A 20,039-nucleotide genomic window follows, 5' to 3' on the forward strand; every position below is an offset into this window, starting at 1 on the left:
TGTAATAAAATACCACTGCAATTCAGCACTTATGGAAGATCTCCGAGCAGAAAATTAATAAATATTGGTCCAAGTGCAAAATATTAATTTATCGTTAGTGAACCCAAAACCTTGTATGGGTTTGGCAGCCTTTCACATCTAAGAACTCCATTTTTACATCAAAATAATTTTCTTTGATTCCTTTGTATTCTATGTGTTTTGTTAAAGCCCCACTCAAGTGTTTTGGTTCTTTTTTTTCAGCGCTGGAGTGATACTTCTAATCTAAGGTCCCCTTAGCAGCAGAGGCAGATGACATTGTAAATTTGGTTATAAAAATGGTGCTAAAAAGTGCAAAGACTTTTGAACCCCGATAGGTGACAATTGCACCTTGTAGGGGTTTTCTGGTACTTTTACATTGATGGCCTATTCTTAGGATAGGGCTGAATTTGCAATACCCTGCTATGCTGCTACAGTCACTAAACAACTGGTGGAGATGTACAGCGCAGCTCCAAAACCAATCACATTTGGCCAGCAGCAGCACTATACACAACGGATCAATGGGAATTTGATGTGTAGCACCCCATTGATTTTGTATTGAGCAACATGAGTACTTAACTGCCCCTCTAAGTTTTTTAATACAGTATATTTTATTCTTATACTCTAGGATGTGATGCAAGGACATAACCTTTTAGAGGGTGCTTAGATGGAGGATCCATCCAGTCTTGGCAGCTGTGGGGGTCCAAAGTCCCTGCTGCCATATAAATTACTCCAGTTTTACAAATGGCAGATTATAGATTAAGACCCTTTTTCAGAGTTTTTAATTAAAATCAGGAGCTTTAAATTACACTGCTGCTGAAATTACAAAGCTCAGATAAAAATTTCAAGAATTACATATGCAAATAGCCTCTTCAGAGAGCAAGAGGACAGAAACTTTAGTGCCACCTATTGGAAGTAACCATCCTAAAAGTCAATATTGACCCTTTAAAAGGCCTTGCCACATGACTTACAATAAGAAGCCAAACCAAAAACTCCATTTGAAGACACATTTTGGGGTGTTTGCCCCTTAAAAGTGCAAAGCATGAGAACTGATTTGGCTGGATGATAAGTAAAATCAGTTCTCCTGCTTTGCACAGATAAATATATCTCAAGGCACGGTGCACATAGCAATTGTACATGGGAGGAGAGAATATATATATATATCTATAACCACCAATGTGCACCAATGGAAGGTGTATCGGACAAATCGGGAAAACATAGAAAAAACGAAGAAAAAAATGAAACCGGCCGGATTTAGCGCCAATAGATTGCACCAATATTTATTATCAGCATCTCTATTCGGTCTCCTTTTTGCCACCAATTAATTAAATTTGCACATGCACTTTATAATATTCATTTGGTAAATCTGCTTGCTATATATTCTATGGCTTATTGACACAGGTATGCACATATATGTTGTTCGTACACTGGTTATATATTAACTTATTTTTAGTGCTGCCATTTACATGTCCCTGGTGTTGTGCTTTTTATGGGTTTTTTTCCCACTGTTACACTATATTATATATATTTTAATAAATATTATAATTTATACTGCATTTTTGGACTTTGTTTCGGTTTTTTCTTCGTTTTTGCTTTGCACAGATGAAGAGCAAACAACCGAACACACGTATTTGCAAATGGAGTTGCTGCTTCGGCTTCTTATTCTAAGTCATGTGGTAAGGCCTTTTGATGGGTCGATATGAACTTTTATGATTTCTACTTCCATTTGATGGCACTAGAGTTCTTGTCTTCTTCCTTTTTGAAGAAGCGATATGCATATTTAAATTCCCAGAGGAGTATTGCATGGCATATATGTCTCTTTACACTGACATGGCAGTCTTCACAAGGATTACCTGTTACAGTACAATTTACAGGCATAGAACAGAAAGCTTGAAAATACTTGCTTTAATATTTATGCTTAGGTGAAAAATTAAAATAAAGGTGCAAATAATATAGAAAATAATATTGCGCAATAAAAAAAACATAAATGTAACAAGTTGATAATATAATAACAATGATAAAACTTCTTATATATCAACTCTACTCATGACAGAAGAAGTACAACTGAGATCCCTGGGTTATACCTCCTCTTTGAAAAGGTTCTGCCTGTTCTTGAGTGAGCGGAGCTTATTTTGTTTATCTTCATGTTCTAGTTCTTCCTCGGGAGGCTGGAAATAAGTGATCAAGTCTTGCAGGGTTTGAACTACCTCCTCAATAGGCAGGGCGATGGGGGTCGTTACCGTCCGGTTGTTTCCCGTCAGAGAATCCAGGTCACTTATAATAAAAAAAAAATATCTGCGTCAGCAAACAACTCCCAACAGATCGGATTAATATTTTAGTGACTCCTCTTGGTGATTTGCAAATACTGCTTCAAATTCTACACAAGCATCAGCAAACTTTCAATCTTTGTATCAGTCTTTAAATTATTTGTACAGTACTGTGGATTGGAAACAAAAATAAATGATGGGGGCTGGTGTGGAATGCTATGCTAACTCATAAGGAGAACTAGATTCTTGTGTCCTTTTCAGAAGCTATCAATAGATAGAGGAACTTAACGGTTTGTGAAATGTGTGGCAAAAATTAGACACTGCTGACCGAACTGTACCTGATAAACTGGCTAAACAGGCCTGTGGTGTTACGAATGATTCTAGCAGCTTGGGACTCTTCATGCTGACACTTCTGTAATGTGACGCCATCATCCATATGGCCTTCCTGGTGCAGGATTGCCTGTTCAGAAAGAGGCAGATGTAAAATATAACTCCTAATTAGATTTAGGGAGCAGCTTGTCTGACAATGCCAAACTTTGAAAACTGAGCTGCTTAGGGTATCATTGACAATCTTCACACACACAGACACAAACACACACACACACACACACACACACACTGCTTAAGTTTTGAGTGCTAGCTGAAATTTAAGTGGAACACAATGCTTTAATTGTAGCAGAAAACGCTAATTTTGAAGAATGGTCGTTCACACTGCCATAGATGCAGAATAATTTGGCATTATGTTCCATGATGTGGAGCAATTATTTATTTGGTGCAAGGAATTTTCGTTTACTGCCTGCTACAACAGTACCATTGGCATAGCCCTTGCCATGGAAGAGAAGGGATTCAGCCTTAATTGGTCCTACTGGGTGATAGGAATTTGTGTAGTACTTACCTGTGCCTTATTAGCAACAAGGTAGGCTGTTGGTCTCGGAAAGGCATGGAAAGGAAATAACTGCTTTGTGTGGAAAAACCCAACCCAACAAGGTAAAAAAACAATGTATGAAAACTAGAGTCTCTTCTATTAAGAATGATGGAGTTAAATATGCATATCCGCAAGAAATTGCTGAAAAATTTCCGGGGTTTTACTTATATAATTTAAAGAATGATAGAGATACAATACAACCAAAACTATAGAAATAAACAAATTTCTTTCTAAATATTAATCTCCCACACCTGAATTGTTATGATCCAGTGACCTTGGAGCTGCATGAGAACTTTCACTGGAGAAAGTGGCCACTATACTGACAGCAAACCTGAACTTAACATCGCAACTAGAAGTAGCCGTGGAGTGTACCTAACACACCTAGACACCTCATCACAGCCGGAGGACTAAATACCCCTAAAGATGGAAATTGGAATACTGTCTAGCCTCAGAGAAAATCCCCAAAGGATAGACAGCCCCCCACAAATATTGGCGGTGAGTCGGAGAGGAAAAAACATACACAGGCAGAAAAAACAGGATTTAGCACAGGAGGTCACTCTAGCTAGATAGGACAGGATAGGACAGAGTTCTGTGCGGTCAGTATTAAAACCCTTCAAAAAATCCACAGCAGAATATACAAAAAACTTCCTACATCCAACTAAGATATATCTGCAACTCCAGTGAAACCAACCAGACTGAGAAAACACATACAACAGTCTAATCTGGACAAAAGACAAACAAACGAACAGTACTGAAAATAAGCACACTGCAAGTGTGCCACAGGGAAAGAAAAAGACACTTATCTTTGCTGAACTGGCAGATAAGCAGGAGAGGCCAGGCAGAGATCCAATACTTCCAAAGAAACATTGACAACTGGCAAGGGCTAAAGAATCCTGCACACCTAAATATCCCAGTGAGAATTGTAATTATCCGATACACCTGGCCAGGACTGCGAGTCAGAGATAACTGCATTCCCACCAACAACCACTGGAGGGAACCCAAGAGCAGAATTCACAACACTGAATACAGATCAATTATCATTGCTAAACATCCGGATTTCAATAGCCCAAACTGACAAAGCCTATAGAAGCATTAAAGTAAATCACCTGGACCAGATGGTACACCTTATAAAATGTTTAGTCAACATTTTTTAGATCTCCTAACGTGTATGTTTAATACAGCCATCAATGAAGGTAAATTCCCAAAGGAAACCTTACAGGCCACTGTAGTGGTTATTCCAAAATCGAATAAAGATCCAGAGTTAATCCCAAATTATAGGCCTACATCCCTCTTAAGTTCAGACATCAAGATTTACGCTAAAATAATCTCAGAAAGGTTATTCAAAATAATGCCCTTCTTAATACATTCAGACAAAGTTGGATTTATTAAAGGGAGGTAAGCCTCTGACAGCACAAGAAGAGTACTAAATTTAATTTCACACGTAGAAAAGCAAAAAATTCCTTCTGTATTTCTCTCTCTTGGTGCTGAAAAGGCATTTGATCGAATTAATTGGGATTATATGGTAGGCACTCTAAAAAAATTTGGAATTCATGGACAAATCTTGAAATCTATTATGGCCTTATACTCTTGTCCCTTTGCATAAAAGTCCAAGAGAATAATATATTATCTAACTCATTTTCTATCTATAACAGAACATGGGAAGGTTGCCTATTATCCCCACTCTTATTCGACCTAATCATGGAACCTTTTGTCAAAACCATTAGAACAAATTACTTAATAAAGGGAAAACCATTTAACTTTAGGCAACATAAAATAAGTCTATTCGCGGATGATGCGCTAATCTTTACCACTGACTCTACCAATGCATTGAGAATTATTACTTCTACTATAAGAGACTTATAAAAAATCTAAAATTTTAGGCTTTTTCATAGACTACATAACCAAAAAAATTGATAGAAAAATAATTTTCCTATAATTGGGAAAAACATCATATCCCATATTTAGGAATTATAATTACCAATTCTTTACGTAAGCTACCAGATAAAAATCTGAATCTCCTACAAAAACAGATTTAAAAAAATTGAGAATTTTGATAAAACAAATACTTCATGGCTTGGTAGGATTGTTTTATATAAAATGATAATCCTACCAAAACTTCAATATATCTTTAGAACTGTTCCAATTCAGATTCCAGATATATGGATTAAGAACTTCCATAAGCAAATGTCAATATTTATTTGGAATAAAAAATCACCAATCGTAGCCAAATCATTACTGTATAAGAACAAAAGAAATGGAGGCATTGGTTTACCAAATCTACAGGCCTACTCCGAGGCTAATATCATAATGAGGAGCAGGAAATGGCTTATAGATGAAGCCAAAACCAGCTGGGCAGAAATGGAAAAGTCTTACAATGGGAATTCTCCCTTAGATGCTGTTATTATTGCGAATTAACTAGACCAATCCCTCCTTCTACCAGAGAATATACTAATAAAATCTGCAATTATGACCTGGAGGAAATTATAGAACATTTCTTACAGCAGTCAAATTAGTTACCCATTAGAAAAACTTTATTTATATTCTGCCCTGCCCTTCCAGACTTCCCTATAGATAAATGGAAAAAGAATGGTGTAACTAATTGTTGGGCCTTATTTAACGGACCTAAAAAAGATTCAATCATTCATTTTCTATCATTGAATCTATCGTACAACCTTCCAAAAGAGGAAATATGTAACTTTTTAGAACTAAGGAAATATATTAGGGGGAAATTCTCTCTCCCCATATCTCTTCTGGAAAATCCCTTAAAGGGAACCTGTCACCCCGAAAATCGCGGGTGAGGTAAGCCCACCGGCATCAGGGGCTTATCTACAGCATTCTGTAATGCTGTAGATAAGCCCCCGATGTTACCTGAAAGAGGAGAAAAAGAGATTAGATTATACTCACCCAGGGGCGGTCCCGCTGCTGGTCCGGTCAGATGGGTGTCTATTGTCCGCTGCGGCACCTCCCATCTTCATTCCAAGACGTCCTCTTCTGATCTTCAGCCACGGCTCCGGCGCAGGCGTACTTTGTCTGCCCTGTTGAGGGCAGAACAAAGTACTGCAGTGCGCAGGCACCAGAAAGGTCAGAGAGGCCCGGCACCTGCGCACTGCAGTACTTTGCTCTGCCCTCAACAGGGCAGACAAAGTACGCCTGCGCCAGAGCCGTGGCTGAAGATCAGAAGAGGACGTCTTGGAATGAAGATGGGAAAGAGGGATGTGCAACCGCGTGAAGGGCAGGTGGCTGGTCCCGGGTGCACTGCTGAAGTGGACAGGAAATTTTTGAGGCTGAAAGAGACATTGGGCTTAGGGATAGTCCAGGACAAACAAGTGGTAAGTCTGAAGATGTGTTGAACTAAGGAAGTAAGAAATATTAAGTGTTGTGCCCAATCCCCCATTTTCCAAAAGACTTGAACTGACCAGTAAATGTTTGCTTGTTGCAATGAACTTGGTGTCCCATGAATTGTGTGTGGCGGCTCCTGAGGATGGAAGTCTGGAGACAACGAAGATCTGTGGCCTGCAAGTGAGTGTGATGCACCCCACACCTGACAGCACATAGGGACACTATTTTCCTGTAAAGTGCCAGAGCTTAACAGGACAGCAACTCGGTCATAATTACCCTTCGTGGCCACTTTATATACCTGCCTGTTAGTTTTTAGACCTACAGTAAGAAAATAATATAGTCCCGCATAGTCCCTTTAATAAGATCATTCAAGAAGCTCAAACTAGTAAACTGCATATGAAAATGCTGCAATTCTGGTCTTTTATTTGAGAGTATGGTGCTTAATTACCGTATTTATTCCTTATTTTAACAAATAGATACCATAAAATATTTCTGTATACTTACTCTTCTTTTTAGTGGTCCCAGTCGTGCAGTCTTGGCATCTTGGGCTTTATAGGTCAGCCATAGGCCGCTGTGTACATGCTGAATGAAGCAAATGGAATCCCCATACTTAATCTCGGCAACACCCATTCCATCAATGTCTCGCTTTGGGCCAGAGTCCAACTTTTCCTGCATTAAGAACAAAAGGCCAGTAAACATTATCCAAAACCATTTATTTGTGGATGTTTTATGTTAACGTGAATTTAATTTGGTGAAAAGTAACATATCAACAAAATGTGAACATTTGTAATTAAAAATACTTATGAAAAATAAGTACAAATGGCAAAGCTAATTAGTGATCATCAGAAGCAGTTATGTACCTGTCCTACACAATGTGTATTTTTGTACCACACTTCTAATAAACCCCAGTGGGTATGTTGTGAAGGCACACAGAATTTGCAAGGATATCCAAAGTTTGCTGATTTGACTCTAGCTGTATAAATATACCGTAGTCCCATTAAGACACTGAATAAATTGCTGGTCTGTGACTCATTCTTTGCTACAAAGTTGTTCAGATAATGCAGGCCAGCAAAGACAAAGACTGTGACCTTTACAGGAACATGTTAATTATACAGAGTTAAACTCCTCCTTAATGTTTTATTAGTAAATGCCAAAAGCCTGCAGTGCGTTACCAAAATTAAGATAGAGAAGTGGCTTAAAAAAGTGCTAAATGATGTAATAACAGCTCACTATTATAGTATGCAGACTCCAGCAGTGCATGGTTACTCCAGGTGAGCAAGTTAAAGACTGTGAATGATTCCATGACAATATCGAAATTTTCAGCTATTTATTCCATCGCTCCCAAACCAATTTCTGGCAAGTGAAAAAAAAACTTTAATGAGGTCCGTCAGGACAGAATGACTGTTCCAACTAAGTATCGTCGCTAGGTACACCAAGTCGTGATCATTTATATCCACCTTCCCACCTGCTTGTTTTTACTGAATCTCCTCCCTCCTATTCTTTGATTGACAGTTCTGGATTCATAGAGCCAGAAATGGGGGAGATGGATTAAAACCAAGCAGGTAGGAAGGTGTATATGAAGCACCGAGTGCCTGCGCTTGGTTTGAACAGTCATTCTGTGCTGACGGAGTTTCTTTAAAAACAAGTACAGGCATTGGGCCATGAACAGCCTTCAGTCTTTCTATTTCGTTCTCCTCTATACTTCAGGCATTATCTATTATCATTATATTAGGCTTTATCACCGACAACCCAAATATTGATTTTAGATGCAGCAGAAAGGTAAAATAAATAAAAAAAAGTAGCTTTGGCTATTTCAATATCCTTGTCAGCTTTGCACAATGTGCAGCAGGTACGGTTGGAAGACTCAGTTCTTGAGGATTGGGTTTGTAATAAAAACCAAAATATTATGAATGTTAAACACCAGTTTTGCCTCCCGAAGGAAAATTGCAAAATATTAGAAAAATCTAAATTAAGCACTCCGAGCTGAAATCATTTTGCACTCAGGCTTAATAAGGCTCCACAATTTTCCAAAAAAGCTCTTTGCGGCCGGAATCATACACTATGGGTAAATATATCCAACAGATATAAGAATCATTCCTACAAGTTTAAGGTAAAATTTAGGCTCCATCCAGCAACATGCACATTGCTCCTTCATCGCTATTGTTATTCTATTATTTTACATTCCTTAGCCTTTTTCTTATTCTTTTTACATTGCAATTGTGTATTTTAATAAAAATATTGCTCCATGGAAACCACGGTGCTGGATTTGTTGTGGGACTTATCACCGGCACCAGACAGATTCTACTTGTATTAATATAGTGCCTGCATGCGGTTATTCATCCTGTATGTCACAGAAGTCAAAAATTATAAAAATGTACAAATTTTCATGACTATGTGTTTTTTTTTTATTCCTTGCAGGTTTTAACAGTAATCACTATTTATTTACCTTTGATGCTCTGAAACAGAATGCTGAAGACTTGGTGTCAGACTTTGCTCGGTCTTGTAGCACTAATCCTTGGTCCTCTGTCAGTGCCAAATACTGCCCAGTTGTAATATGCCGTAGGCGGAATGTCTGCCCCCATTTGATGTGACTGCCACTCCAACTGCAGAGAGAAAAGGGCATTAAAAAGGGATTCCATCAGAAAGAGTGCAAAAAGCAAGATAGAAAATATATATGGGCACCTTATTCTAAGGGGTTCCACTCTCCATAAAGACCTGGCACGAATACCAGCTCCTCCTGCTTCATAATTAACTTTCCTAGCAAAATAAAAGCACATACATAGGTTTATGAAAAAATATATAATAAAAAACATAGTAAAACTGTGAATTTCATATACAGAGATGTCGTAGAACTGAATTTGACCAGGGTGCGCAAAACACGTTGAAATGGGCCGCAGTGCTGGAATGAAATTCTCGTTATTTAACAGAATTAAAGGTTCATTAGCACTACACATTTCAATGGCGAACTGACATATTCTTCAAGTGAAAACGTATATATATATTTTATATTCTATAAAGTCACTGCACGGAGGTTATTGCTGGTTATCTTGTGTACGGCATGATCGTGACACTATTTCTTATGTTTTATGAATTTTTTTATCCCACTAAATCCATTTTTCCCTTAATCTAACCTATGTTGAGCTTCGGCTGGGTCAGTAGATGGGATTGTCAAACATTCATCATGGCCATGGAAAAAACGGACCACGTGTCCACCGAGAAGATATCCTAAAATAAATAAGAGAATACAATAAATTTAAAACAGAAAATTAAATCAAAACGCATATTATGTAACCTGTGGCAAACTCATATCATTCATTAAAGGGCTATTCTTATCTCCAAAATCCTATCCCAATATGTAGTAAGTGTAATAATAATATTGGCAAATACCTCCAATTAGAAATGTAGTATAGTTCTTCTGATTCACTATGCCACTTCCTGTGCAGGGCATTGCATTAGTATCCATGCTAATAGTGACAGTGAGTAGGTTAGTTCAGAAGAACTGTAATACATTTCTAATGGGAGCTATTTGCTAACATTATTATTATTATTATTATTACTACTAAAGCTACTACATATTGGGATAAGAGCTTGAAGATGGGAATACCCCTTTAAGTTATGCCTAATGTTGTACTCAGGGTTAGTATAACTGCAAGAACAGTTGCAGCTGAGCTTTCCACTTCTCCTTAAAAGCAGACATCCATATCATTATTTTCTGTAAACTGTATAGCTGTGCAACTCAGAAACTAAACCCACTCACTCAAGTCTTCTTCAGTGCAAACTTCCTTAAAGGGACACTGTCACCTGAATTTGGCGGGAACAATCTTCAGCCATGGAGACGGGGTTTTCGGGTTTTTGATTCAAGACTGCCTTGCGCAAGCATGTACTACGGAGAACAGAGAATGAACTTCAATCCAATATTGCAGCCAGCATGCAGCCAGCGGGTAAGGAAAGGATGAATCAAAAACCCCCAAACCCCGCCTCCATGGCTGAAGATTGTTCCCTCCAAATTCAGGTGACAGTGTCCCTTTAAAGGGGATGTCCAGTCTAAAAAGCACTGAATGTGACTGCAGAATCGAGAGAATGTGCGATGTGTGCCCTATGCAGGTGGATGGTCATGTGAGTGCATGGTATGGGATGTGATTTACAAACTTATTGTCACATACCAGCTACCATTATTCAGCTTCAATCAACAGAAGAAAATTGAGAAAAGCTGGCTGAGACTAGTCAGCAAGTCACTGCCAGTATACAAATTCCATAAATGAGATCATATGACCACCTGATTGCAAGAAGCACACAGGGGAATCATGACAGCGTGCGCATTGAACACAGTGACAATTGAGAAGTTATAATGTGACTGCAACTTTCTTTGTTGTCAGGCCGCAGCGGAACTTTCAATCTATGTGAATGCTGCAGCCAATCATTGACCTCAGTGGTCGTGACTAGGCAGTGGGACATTACCACTGCAGCTATGCCAACAAGGAATCTCACGAAGCATTTACAGAAATGGTTAAACTTCAGCTACAAAACAATATCCAAATTGGGTTTTTGGAAATCTAAAATAAGTAAAAAAAAAATAAAAACAAAACAAAAAAACCCTTAAGAACCATGTTTCCTTTCCATACAGTAAGCAGGCTTCTATTGCTTATATTTCTGAAAGCATTGTGATCAAGATATTTAATAATTTGTGTAAGAATGAAATCGTGACATTTACTGACCGCAAATCAAATGAGAGAGGAACAGCAGAGTTTAAAAAAGGTTACATAGATGTGACACGTATCAATGTGCGTCACAGCCGGTTCCTTAGGGCATTGAGCTCGACATGATAAGGATGAAAACAGAGGGATTCTGCTGCTCCTGTCAATTTCAATGTTAATGGTAGATTTGGCGTTTCAGGCCATTTAACAGAGACGGTGGTTCAGACGAACCCTTCGAGTCTCACAACCGAAGAACAGAGAACTGTAATCACACTGTATCTCTGGGGCTGCAGAACCAAGACTGTGAGATGGACAGAAAGATGGAGTTATTTTATTTCTAGACTTCCATTAAAAGCTCTTCTATTAACTTGCAAATCTCTACTATTTTTAATTTAAAATCTAATCAGAGAAAGGTTAACGCTTTAGCAGCATCCTACAAGGTGATTTTTTCCCCATAAGTTTTTTTAAGGTGTAACCTTAAGGGGTTATCCAACTCAGCTTGCTTCTGCCTTTGAGGTGATCGGTACCAATGAAGCTATAACTTCATGCACCTGCTGAGATGCGGGCACGATCGACAGACACCGGGCACATGTTCTATTCTAGAGAACAGGACATCATACCTGCAGATCGTGCATGCATCTTGGCAGGTGTGTGGGGTCTTTCTGTCACTGGTAGCACTTATCCCCAACACAGCATGAAGCGGATATCCACATTTAAAGAGCTGTCAGATTTTACAGATGTTCAGAAAGACAGGATGCAATAAAATACCAAGCGACTGTATACTTATCGGATGAAGCATTCGCTGCTTCAGAGCCACCACTCTAATAGCCCAACGGTCTTTCATAGCTCTTTGTAAGGTGACCACTACAGCCAATCACTGACCTCAACAAAATAATGGTAGCATAGTTGTCAGTTGACCACTGAGGCAATTGACTGGAATTAGAGATCACCAGAGGATATTTAGAACATCTTAACAGCAAGGATACTTAAAAGACCAACAGGACCACAAGAGCAGCCGGGAATTTACTATGTGAGTATACTTTAATGCAGTGTTCCCCATCTCCAGTCCTCAAGAGCCACCAACAGACCTGGTTTTCAGGATTTCCTTAGTATTGCCCAGGTGATGGAATTATCACCCGGACAATACTAAGGAAATCCTGAAAATGAGATCTATTGGTGGCTCTTGAGGACTGGAGTTGGGGAACACTGCTTTAATGCATCTCCTGCTTTCTGGACATTTAAGTAAGATCTTGGACAACTCGTTTAAGCTCCTGGGCCCCTATAAAATTAATTGTAGCATAATTCTTTTTACATGAGGAAGAGAAACCTTTTGGGCCCCCAGACTTCAAGGCCCAGGTACATCAACAACCCTGAGTTCCCGATATAGTTAAGCTGGTGACTTAACTTTTTAAAAAAATTCTACAAGTCCTCACAGAATGTAACATTTTTCCTAGAATGTAAAAAAAAAATTACTCTACAAGCCACTGAGGCTTCTATCAAACTACAGAAACATTTTCTAGACATTGGAAGAGAAGTCCCAAGGAAGCCAATAAAGATGAAGTATGGCTGAAGTGGACAACTGATTTGACTTTACATAACCGTGGCATAGTCCAGGGCTAATGATGAGTATGTACCCCCGTTATATAAGTATGGACCTCACCTTCTTCCACACTGCTCCCAGAGCACGTTGGATGGACATTCCAGAGGGTCTGCATAAAAGACGCATCCACCTGGATGTTTCCCATCCCATTGGATATGGATAGATGCTGTCAGATAAAGTTGAGATAATGTTATGCTATGGCACAGTATTATTAAACAGGACTTTTCACCACACTTTTCATGTTGAGTTGGACACATGATGTAATAGTGGCTGCAGAGTGATTTTTTTGTTTATTTTATTTTGCATCTCTGTTGCAGAGATGTTAGCAACCAAAGTATTTGGCATCTGATGAGTTAACTTTAGATAAGTCAAGTGGGCGTTTTCACTGGGAAGATACTTCTCCAGGTATGAGTCGCTATCTGATAACACCCACTTGGACTGAACAAAAGTCAACTCATTAGGTGTCAAATGCTTTGATTGCTAATATCTCCGTAATGGAAAGGCAAAATTAAAAAAGAAAGAAAAAATGGGTTTTTTTTAGTCTCTGCAGCCACTATTAAGTGTGTCCAGCTCAACTTGAAAAATATGGTAAAAGGTGCCCCTTAAATATGTTAAATGTTTTTACTAATGCAAGGAAATGTAATACAGTCTTGTTTTAGACTAGGGCTACATGGCAACTTACAGTCCTGCTCAAACCATCAAATAGAACAATTACCATAAATACTGTAATTTTGCTCTTCAAAAAAGTATAAATTGTGCATGACTAAAAGTAATGGTGCATCCCCAGCTTTGAAGAGTAACCATTGTTTTATTTTTGTCCCCCATAAATCAATATCAATAATGAAGCACACATGAAAATAATAAACTTTGTATTGAATCTTATCAGAGAAATCCACTTTTTATTCTCCTGGACTGATAAATCATTCTCAATATTCTCAATTCTCAATTCAAATCCATCTTCAGTGAACACAGACTTGAGATAGGAGATTGACAGACGGTGCTCAAAAAGTTCTATGGAGAACTTTAACTTTGGTTTCAGGAGAACTTGCAGCAGAAAGTCTGTGTCTGATTTTAGCTCTTCATCTCTCCATAGAATTTCAAAACCACCATCTGCCATCTCCTATCTCAGTAATGGAAATATTCTGTCTTCACTGAATACAGATGTTACATGGGAACTAAGAGTCAAAGATAAGTCCAGGAGAAGAAGGAACCACATTTCTCTGATAAGATATATTGCAAAGTTGATTATTTTATGTGCACTATCAATTTATAAAATGCTTAATTAAAATGACAGCTGATCTTTAAAAAAAAGTGAGAATAAGCTATTTTCAAATTGGTAAAAAACTGGTGCAAATGTACAGTATTTTTTTAAAAAGTGACTCTGCCTCACAGTACAATGAATACATATGACAAATATGCAATCACGTGTATCACTGCTGAGGAAAACAAATCCAACAGTTTAATATTTGAGAAGTCAAATATTTATAAACAGATGCTGTGAAGAAATTACAAAAAAAATGCAATGTTTCAGAGGATTCATTTACACTGCTCAAAAAATAAAGGGAACAACACAATGTAACTCCAAGTCAAAAACACTTCTGTAAAATCAACCTGTACAATTATGAAGCAACACTGAGTGTGAATCAATTTCTCCTGCTGTTGTGCAAATGGAACAGACAACAGGAAGAAATGATAGGCAATTAGCAAGAAAACCCTTATTAATAAGTGGTTCTGCAGGGGTGACCACAGACCATTTCTCTGTTCTCATCCTTTTTGGCTGTTTTGGTCACTTTTGTATTTTGACATTGCTCTCAACCCTAGAAGTACAGTAGCATGAGGCAGTGTCTACAACTCACAGAAGTTGCTCAGGTAGTGCAGGTCATCCAAGATGGCACATCAATGGGAGCCGTGGCAAGAAGAGTAACGGTGTGTCTCAGAACAGTGTCCAGTATAAACTGTGCAGGAGGTGTGGGTTAAATCCGCACTGCCTTAATTATGAAGTTCCAAGGATAATAAGTTTAGATGGTGGTTTATTCAATGCATTTCAAGGTCAGTGTGACCTCTTCTTCAGGAAATTCCACATACAACATACAACAGGATTTAACCCACACCTCCTGCACAGTTTATATTGTCATACGGCCGTTGATCGGCTTGTGGATCTACAGCAGCCGAAATCGCAACATGCTCTTCATCCAATAAAATCAGGTGAGCAATTCTAAGAAAGCTCTCTGGGTTATCTATAGGATAAGACCCTATTTTGCGCTTTGTGTTTCCATTTTTTGCCCTATAGTAGAACAGTATCCAGAGCATAAAGCAGATACCAGGAGACAGGCCAGTACACCAGGAGATGTGGAGGGAGCCGTAGGAGGGCAACAACCCAGCAGCAGGACCGCCATCTCCTCCTTTGTGCAAGGAGGAACAGGAGGAACAGTGCCAGAGTCCTGCAAAATGACCTCCAGCAGGCCACCAACATCCATCTGTCTAATCAAACTGTCAGAAACATATTCTATGAGGGTGGTATGAGGGCCTGACATCCACAAGTGGGTGTTGTGCTTACAGCCCAACACCATGCAGGGCATTTGGCATTTGCCAGAGAACACCAATTTTTCTTTAATTATTGTATTGTTAACGTTGTTACTTATGACTTGTGTTTGAAACTGTTAAACTGTAAAGCGCTGCGGAATATGTTGGCTGGCGCTATATAAATAAAGATTATTATTATTATTACTAGTTGGCCCGTGCAAAAATTTTGCACATTGGTTGTCGGGGGCACAGGCCATTTCAGGAAAATCTCAAGTTTGTCAAATGTAAATGTATTTAATGAGATGATGCACACAGAGAGGTATGTGTCTCACTGACATACAGTATACAGTACAGACCAAAAATTTAGACTACCTCTTGAAGCTCATCAAGAGAATGCCAAGAGTGTGCAAAGCAGTCATCAAAGAAAAAGGTGGCTACTTTGAAGAAACTAGAATATAAGACATATTTTCAGTTGTTACACACTTTTTTGTTAAGTATATAATTCCACATGTGTTAATTCACAGTTTTGATGCCTTCAGTGTGAATGTACAAATTTTATAGTCATGAAAATACAGAAAAATCTTTAATAAATGAGAAGGTGTGTCCAAACTTTTGGTCTGTACTGTATATATATATATATATATATATATATATATATATATATATATATATATGTCAGTGAGACACATACCTCTCTGTGTTCATCATCTCATTAAATACATTTACATTTGACGAGCTTGATTTTCCTGAAATGGCCTGTATATATGTAGTCACAAATATTTGAGCCCATGGATCCATTATATGTCCATTTTGCAAGTCGGCGAGAAAATCTTGTCATACAGATGTCACACGGATGCTTACATGCGAGAAAATCGCATCCTCGCACTGCATACGGATGACATACGGATCACTGTTCAGGGAACATTTCTGCGATTCTCATCCATATAAAACGGACCGATTTTTTATACTTTGTGTGCGACTCCAGCATAAAGGAGATCCCCCAACATTAAACATAACGGTATGTTACTTACTGATCAGAAGGGGTCTGATTGTTAGGACCTTGCAAAAGAACAGGGGCAGCAGCATTTTTTTCCCCTCCACAGCAGCACTGCCATCTATCTGCAGTGTAGGGAAGTGCAACACAGCCCTATGTATGTGAACGGAGCAGCTCCCTGTACAGCAGTGCCACTTTGACAGTAAAAATGATGAGAATTGACCCCATAACTGAGCGTATTTGCACCATTGTATAATAATTGGGAATATCCCTTTAAAAAAAAAAGTAACGTCTGCAGATTATTTGACCTTTTTTTCCCTTTTCTTTACCTTTTTTTTCCCTACAGTTGGATTTTATTTTTCAATTTTTCCAAGGTTGTTTCCACCAATCTCTTCCATCGGGAAACAATGTACAGACTGAGAAATGTCAACGCTGCAGTTTTTTACTTGAAACCAGGAGGTGACTCCAGGCCAATAAGCAGCAACCTTAGAAGGAAGATAGACTTTTCAATGACTGTCCAATAATATGGAAAATCTGATGGTTCAGAACCTGTCCGGTCCCTTTTAGGCTGCATTCATTTACCGTATATACTCGAGTATAAGCCGACCCGAGTATAAGCCGACCCCCCTAATTTTGCCACAAAAAACTGGGAAAACTTATTGACTCGAGTATAAGCCTAGGGTGGAAATGCAGCATTTACCGGTGAATTTCAAAAATAAAAATAGATCATTCTTGCCCCATAGCTGTGCCATATAGTGCTCTGCACCGTTCATTATTGCCCCATAGCTGTGCCATATAGTGCTCTGCACCGTTCATTATTGCCCCATAGCTGTGCCATATAGTGCTCGGCACCGTTCATATTTCCCCATAGCTCCGCCATATAGTGCTCTGCACCGTTCATATTTCACCATAGCTCTGGTTGCCATATAGTGCTCTGCACCGTTCATATTTCCCCATAGCTCCGCCATATAGTGCTCTGCACCGTTCATATTGCCCCATAGCTGTGCCATATAGTGCTCTGCACCGTTCATTATTTCCCCATAGCTGTGCCATATAGTGCTCTGCACCGTTCATATTTCCCCATAGCTCTGCCATATAGTGCTCTGCACCGTTCATATTTCCCCATAGCTCTGCCATATAGTGCTCTGCACCGTTCATATTTCCCCATAGCTGTGCCATATAGTGCTCTGCACCGTTCATATTGCCCCATAGCTGTGCCATATAGTGCTCTGCACCGTTCATATTGCCCCATAGCTCTGCCATATAGTGCTCTGCACCGTTCATATTTCCCCATAGCTGTGCCATATAGTGCTCGGCACCGTTCATATTTCCCCATAGCTTCGCCATATAGTGCTCTGCACCGTTCATATTTCACCATAGCTCTGGTTGCCATATAGTGCTCTGCACCGTTCATATTTCCCCATAGCTCCGCCATATAGTGCTCTGCACCGTTCATATTGCCCCATAGCTGTGCCATATAGTGCTCTGCACCGTTCATATTTCCCCATAGCTCTGCCATATAGTGCTCTGCACCGTTCATATTTCCCCATAGCTCTGCCATATAGTGCTCTGCACCGTTCATATTTCCCCATAGCTCTGCCATATAGTGCTCTGTACCGTTCATTGTTGCCCCATAGTTGTGCCATATAGTGCTCTGCACCGTTCATATTGCCCAATAGCTCTGCCATATAGTGCTCTGAACCGTTCATATTTCCCCATAGCTGTGCCACATAGTGCTCTGCACCGTTCATATTTCCCCATAGTTGTGCCATATAGTGCTCTGCACCGTTCATATTTCCCCATAGCTGTGCCATATAGTGCTCTGCACTGTTCATATTGCCCCATAGCTGTGCCATATAGTGCTCTGCACCGTTCATATTGCCCCATAGCTCTGCCATATAGTGCTCTGCACCGTTCATATTTCCCCATAGCTCTGCCATATAGTGCTCTGCACCGTTCATTATTGCCCCATAGCTGTGCCATATAGTGCTCTGCACGTTCATATTGCCCCATAGCTGTGCCATATAGTGTTCTGCACCGTTCATATTGCCCCATAGCTGTGCCATATAGTGCTCTGCGCCGTTCAGTATTGCCCCATAGCTCTGCCATATAGTGCTCTGCACCGTTCATATTGCCCCATAGCTCTGCCACATAGTGCTCTGCACCGTTCATATTGCCCCATAGCTCTGCCATATAGTGCTCTGCACCGTTCATATTTCCCCATAGCTGTGCCCCATATAGTGCTCTGCACCGTTCATATTTCCCCATAGATGCTCCACATAAATCTCTGCCATTGCTGCTGCTGCTGCTGCAATAAAAAAAAAAAAATGCCATACTCACCTTTCTTGCTTGCAGCTCCCGGCATCCGGTCCCGGCGTCTCTCCGCACTGACTGATCAGGCAGAGGGCGGCGCGCACACTATATGCGTCATCGCGCCCTCTGACCTGAACAGTCAGTGCAGATAGACGCCGGGAAGATGGAGCGGCGCCCGGCGGCTGGAACGTGGACAGGTAAATATGTGATACTTACCTGGTCCCGGCGTCCGACTCCTTCCCCCGTACAGCTGGTCTTCGGTGCCGCAGCTTCTTCCTCTATCAGGTCACCGGCACCGCTGATTAGAGAAATGAATAGGCGGCTCCACCCCTATGGGAGGTGGAGCCGCTTATTCATTTCTCTAATGAGCGGTCCCACGTGACCGCTGAACAGTAGTGGAAGAACTGCAGCACCGAAGATCGTAGGACGGCAGGGAGCGCCAGGATCGCTGGAAGCAGGTAAGCATGCCTCAGCGCCGTCTCCCCCTCACCCGCCGACCCTGCCACCCACCTTGACTCGAGTATAAGCCGAGAGGGGCACTTTCAGCCCAAAAATTTGGGCTGAAAATCTCGGCTTATACTCGAGTATATACGGTATATCTTCAGTTTTGATGCTGAAGTCAAAACAGGTAAAGTTTTACTTTTATTCTACTTCCACTTATGTAGCAAATATTTTATACAGTGGGGCAAAAAAGTATTTAGTCAGTCAGCAATAGTGCAAGTTCCACCACTTAAAAAGATGAGAGGCGTCTGTAATTTACATCATAGGCAGACCTCAACTATGGGAGACAAACTGAGAAAAAAAAAAGCCAGAAAATCACATTGTCTGTTTTTTTAACATTTTATTTGCATATTATGGTGGAAAATAAGTATTTGGTCAGAAACAAAATTTCATCTCAATACTTTGTAATATATCCTTTGTTGGCAATGACAGAGGTCAAACGTTTTCTGTAAGTCTTCACAAGGTTGCCACACATTGTTGTTGGTATGTTGGCCCATTCCTCCATGCAGATCTCCTCTAGAGCAGTGATGTTTTTGGCTTTTCGCTTGGCAACACGGACTTTCAACTCCCTCCAAAGGTTTTCTATAGGGTTGAGATCTGGAGACTGGCTAGGCCACTCCAGGACCTTGAAATGCTTCTTATGAAGCCACTCCTTCGTTGCCCTGGTGGTGTGCTTTGGATCATTGTCATGTTGAAAGACCCAGCCACGTTTCATCTTCAATGCCCTTGCTGATGGAAGGAGGTTTGCACTCAAAATCTCACGATACATGGCCCCATTCATTCTTTCATGTACCCGGATCAGTCGTCCTGGCCCCTTTGCAGAGAAACAGCCCCAAAGCATGATGTTTCCACCACCATGCTTTACAGT

At 40.0% G+C, this 20,039-nt stretch overlaps 1 protein-coding gene across 1 annotated transcript in view; it reads right to left on the minus strand.

The window, feature by feature from the left end:
• RYR3 (ryanodine receptor 3) overlaps positions 1-20,039 on the minus strand; it is an 886,248-nt gene that overhangs the window by 545,900 nt on the left and 320,309 nt on the right. The window contains exons 8-14 of the mRNA XM_069732389.1: positions 12,901-13,006; positions 9,678-9,771; positions 9,229-9,303; positions 8,993-9,149; positions 7,051-7,215; positions 2,621-2,742; positions 2,100-2,289 (exon numbers count right to left, since the gene is read on the minus strand). Coding sequence (XP_069588490.1) covers positions 2,100-2,289; positions 2,621-2,742; positions 7,051-7,215; positions 8,993-9,149; positions 9,229-9,303; positions 9,678-9,771; positions 12,901-13,006 — 909 coding nt within the window. The remainder of the gene's footprint in view (positions 1-2,099; positions 2,290-2,620; positions 2,743-7,050; positions 7,216-8,992; positions 9,150-9,228; positions 9,304-9,677; positions 9,772-12,900; positions 13,007-20,039) is intronic.

This window comes from Ranitomeya imitator, chromosome 1 (genome assembly GCF_032444005.1).
Source record: "Ranitomeya imitator isolate aRanImi1 chromosome 1, aRanImi1.pri, whole genome shotgun sequence".
NCBI lineage: Eukaryota > Metazoa > Chordata > Amphibia > Anura > Dendrobatidae > Ranitomeya > Ranitomeya imitator.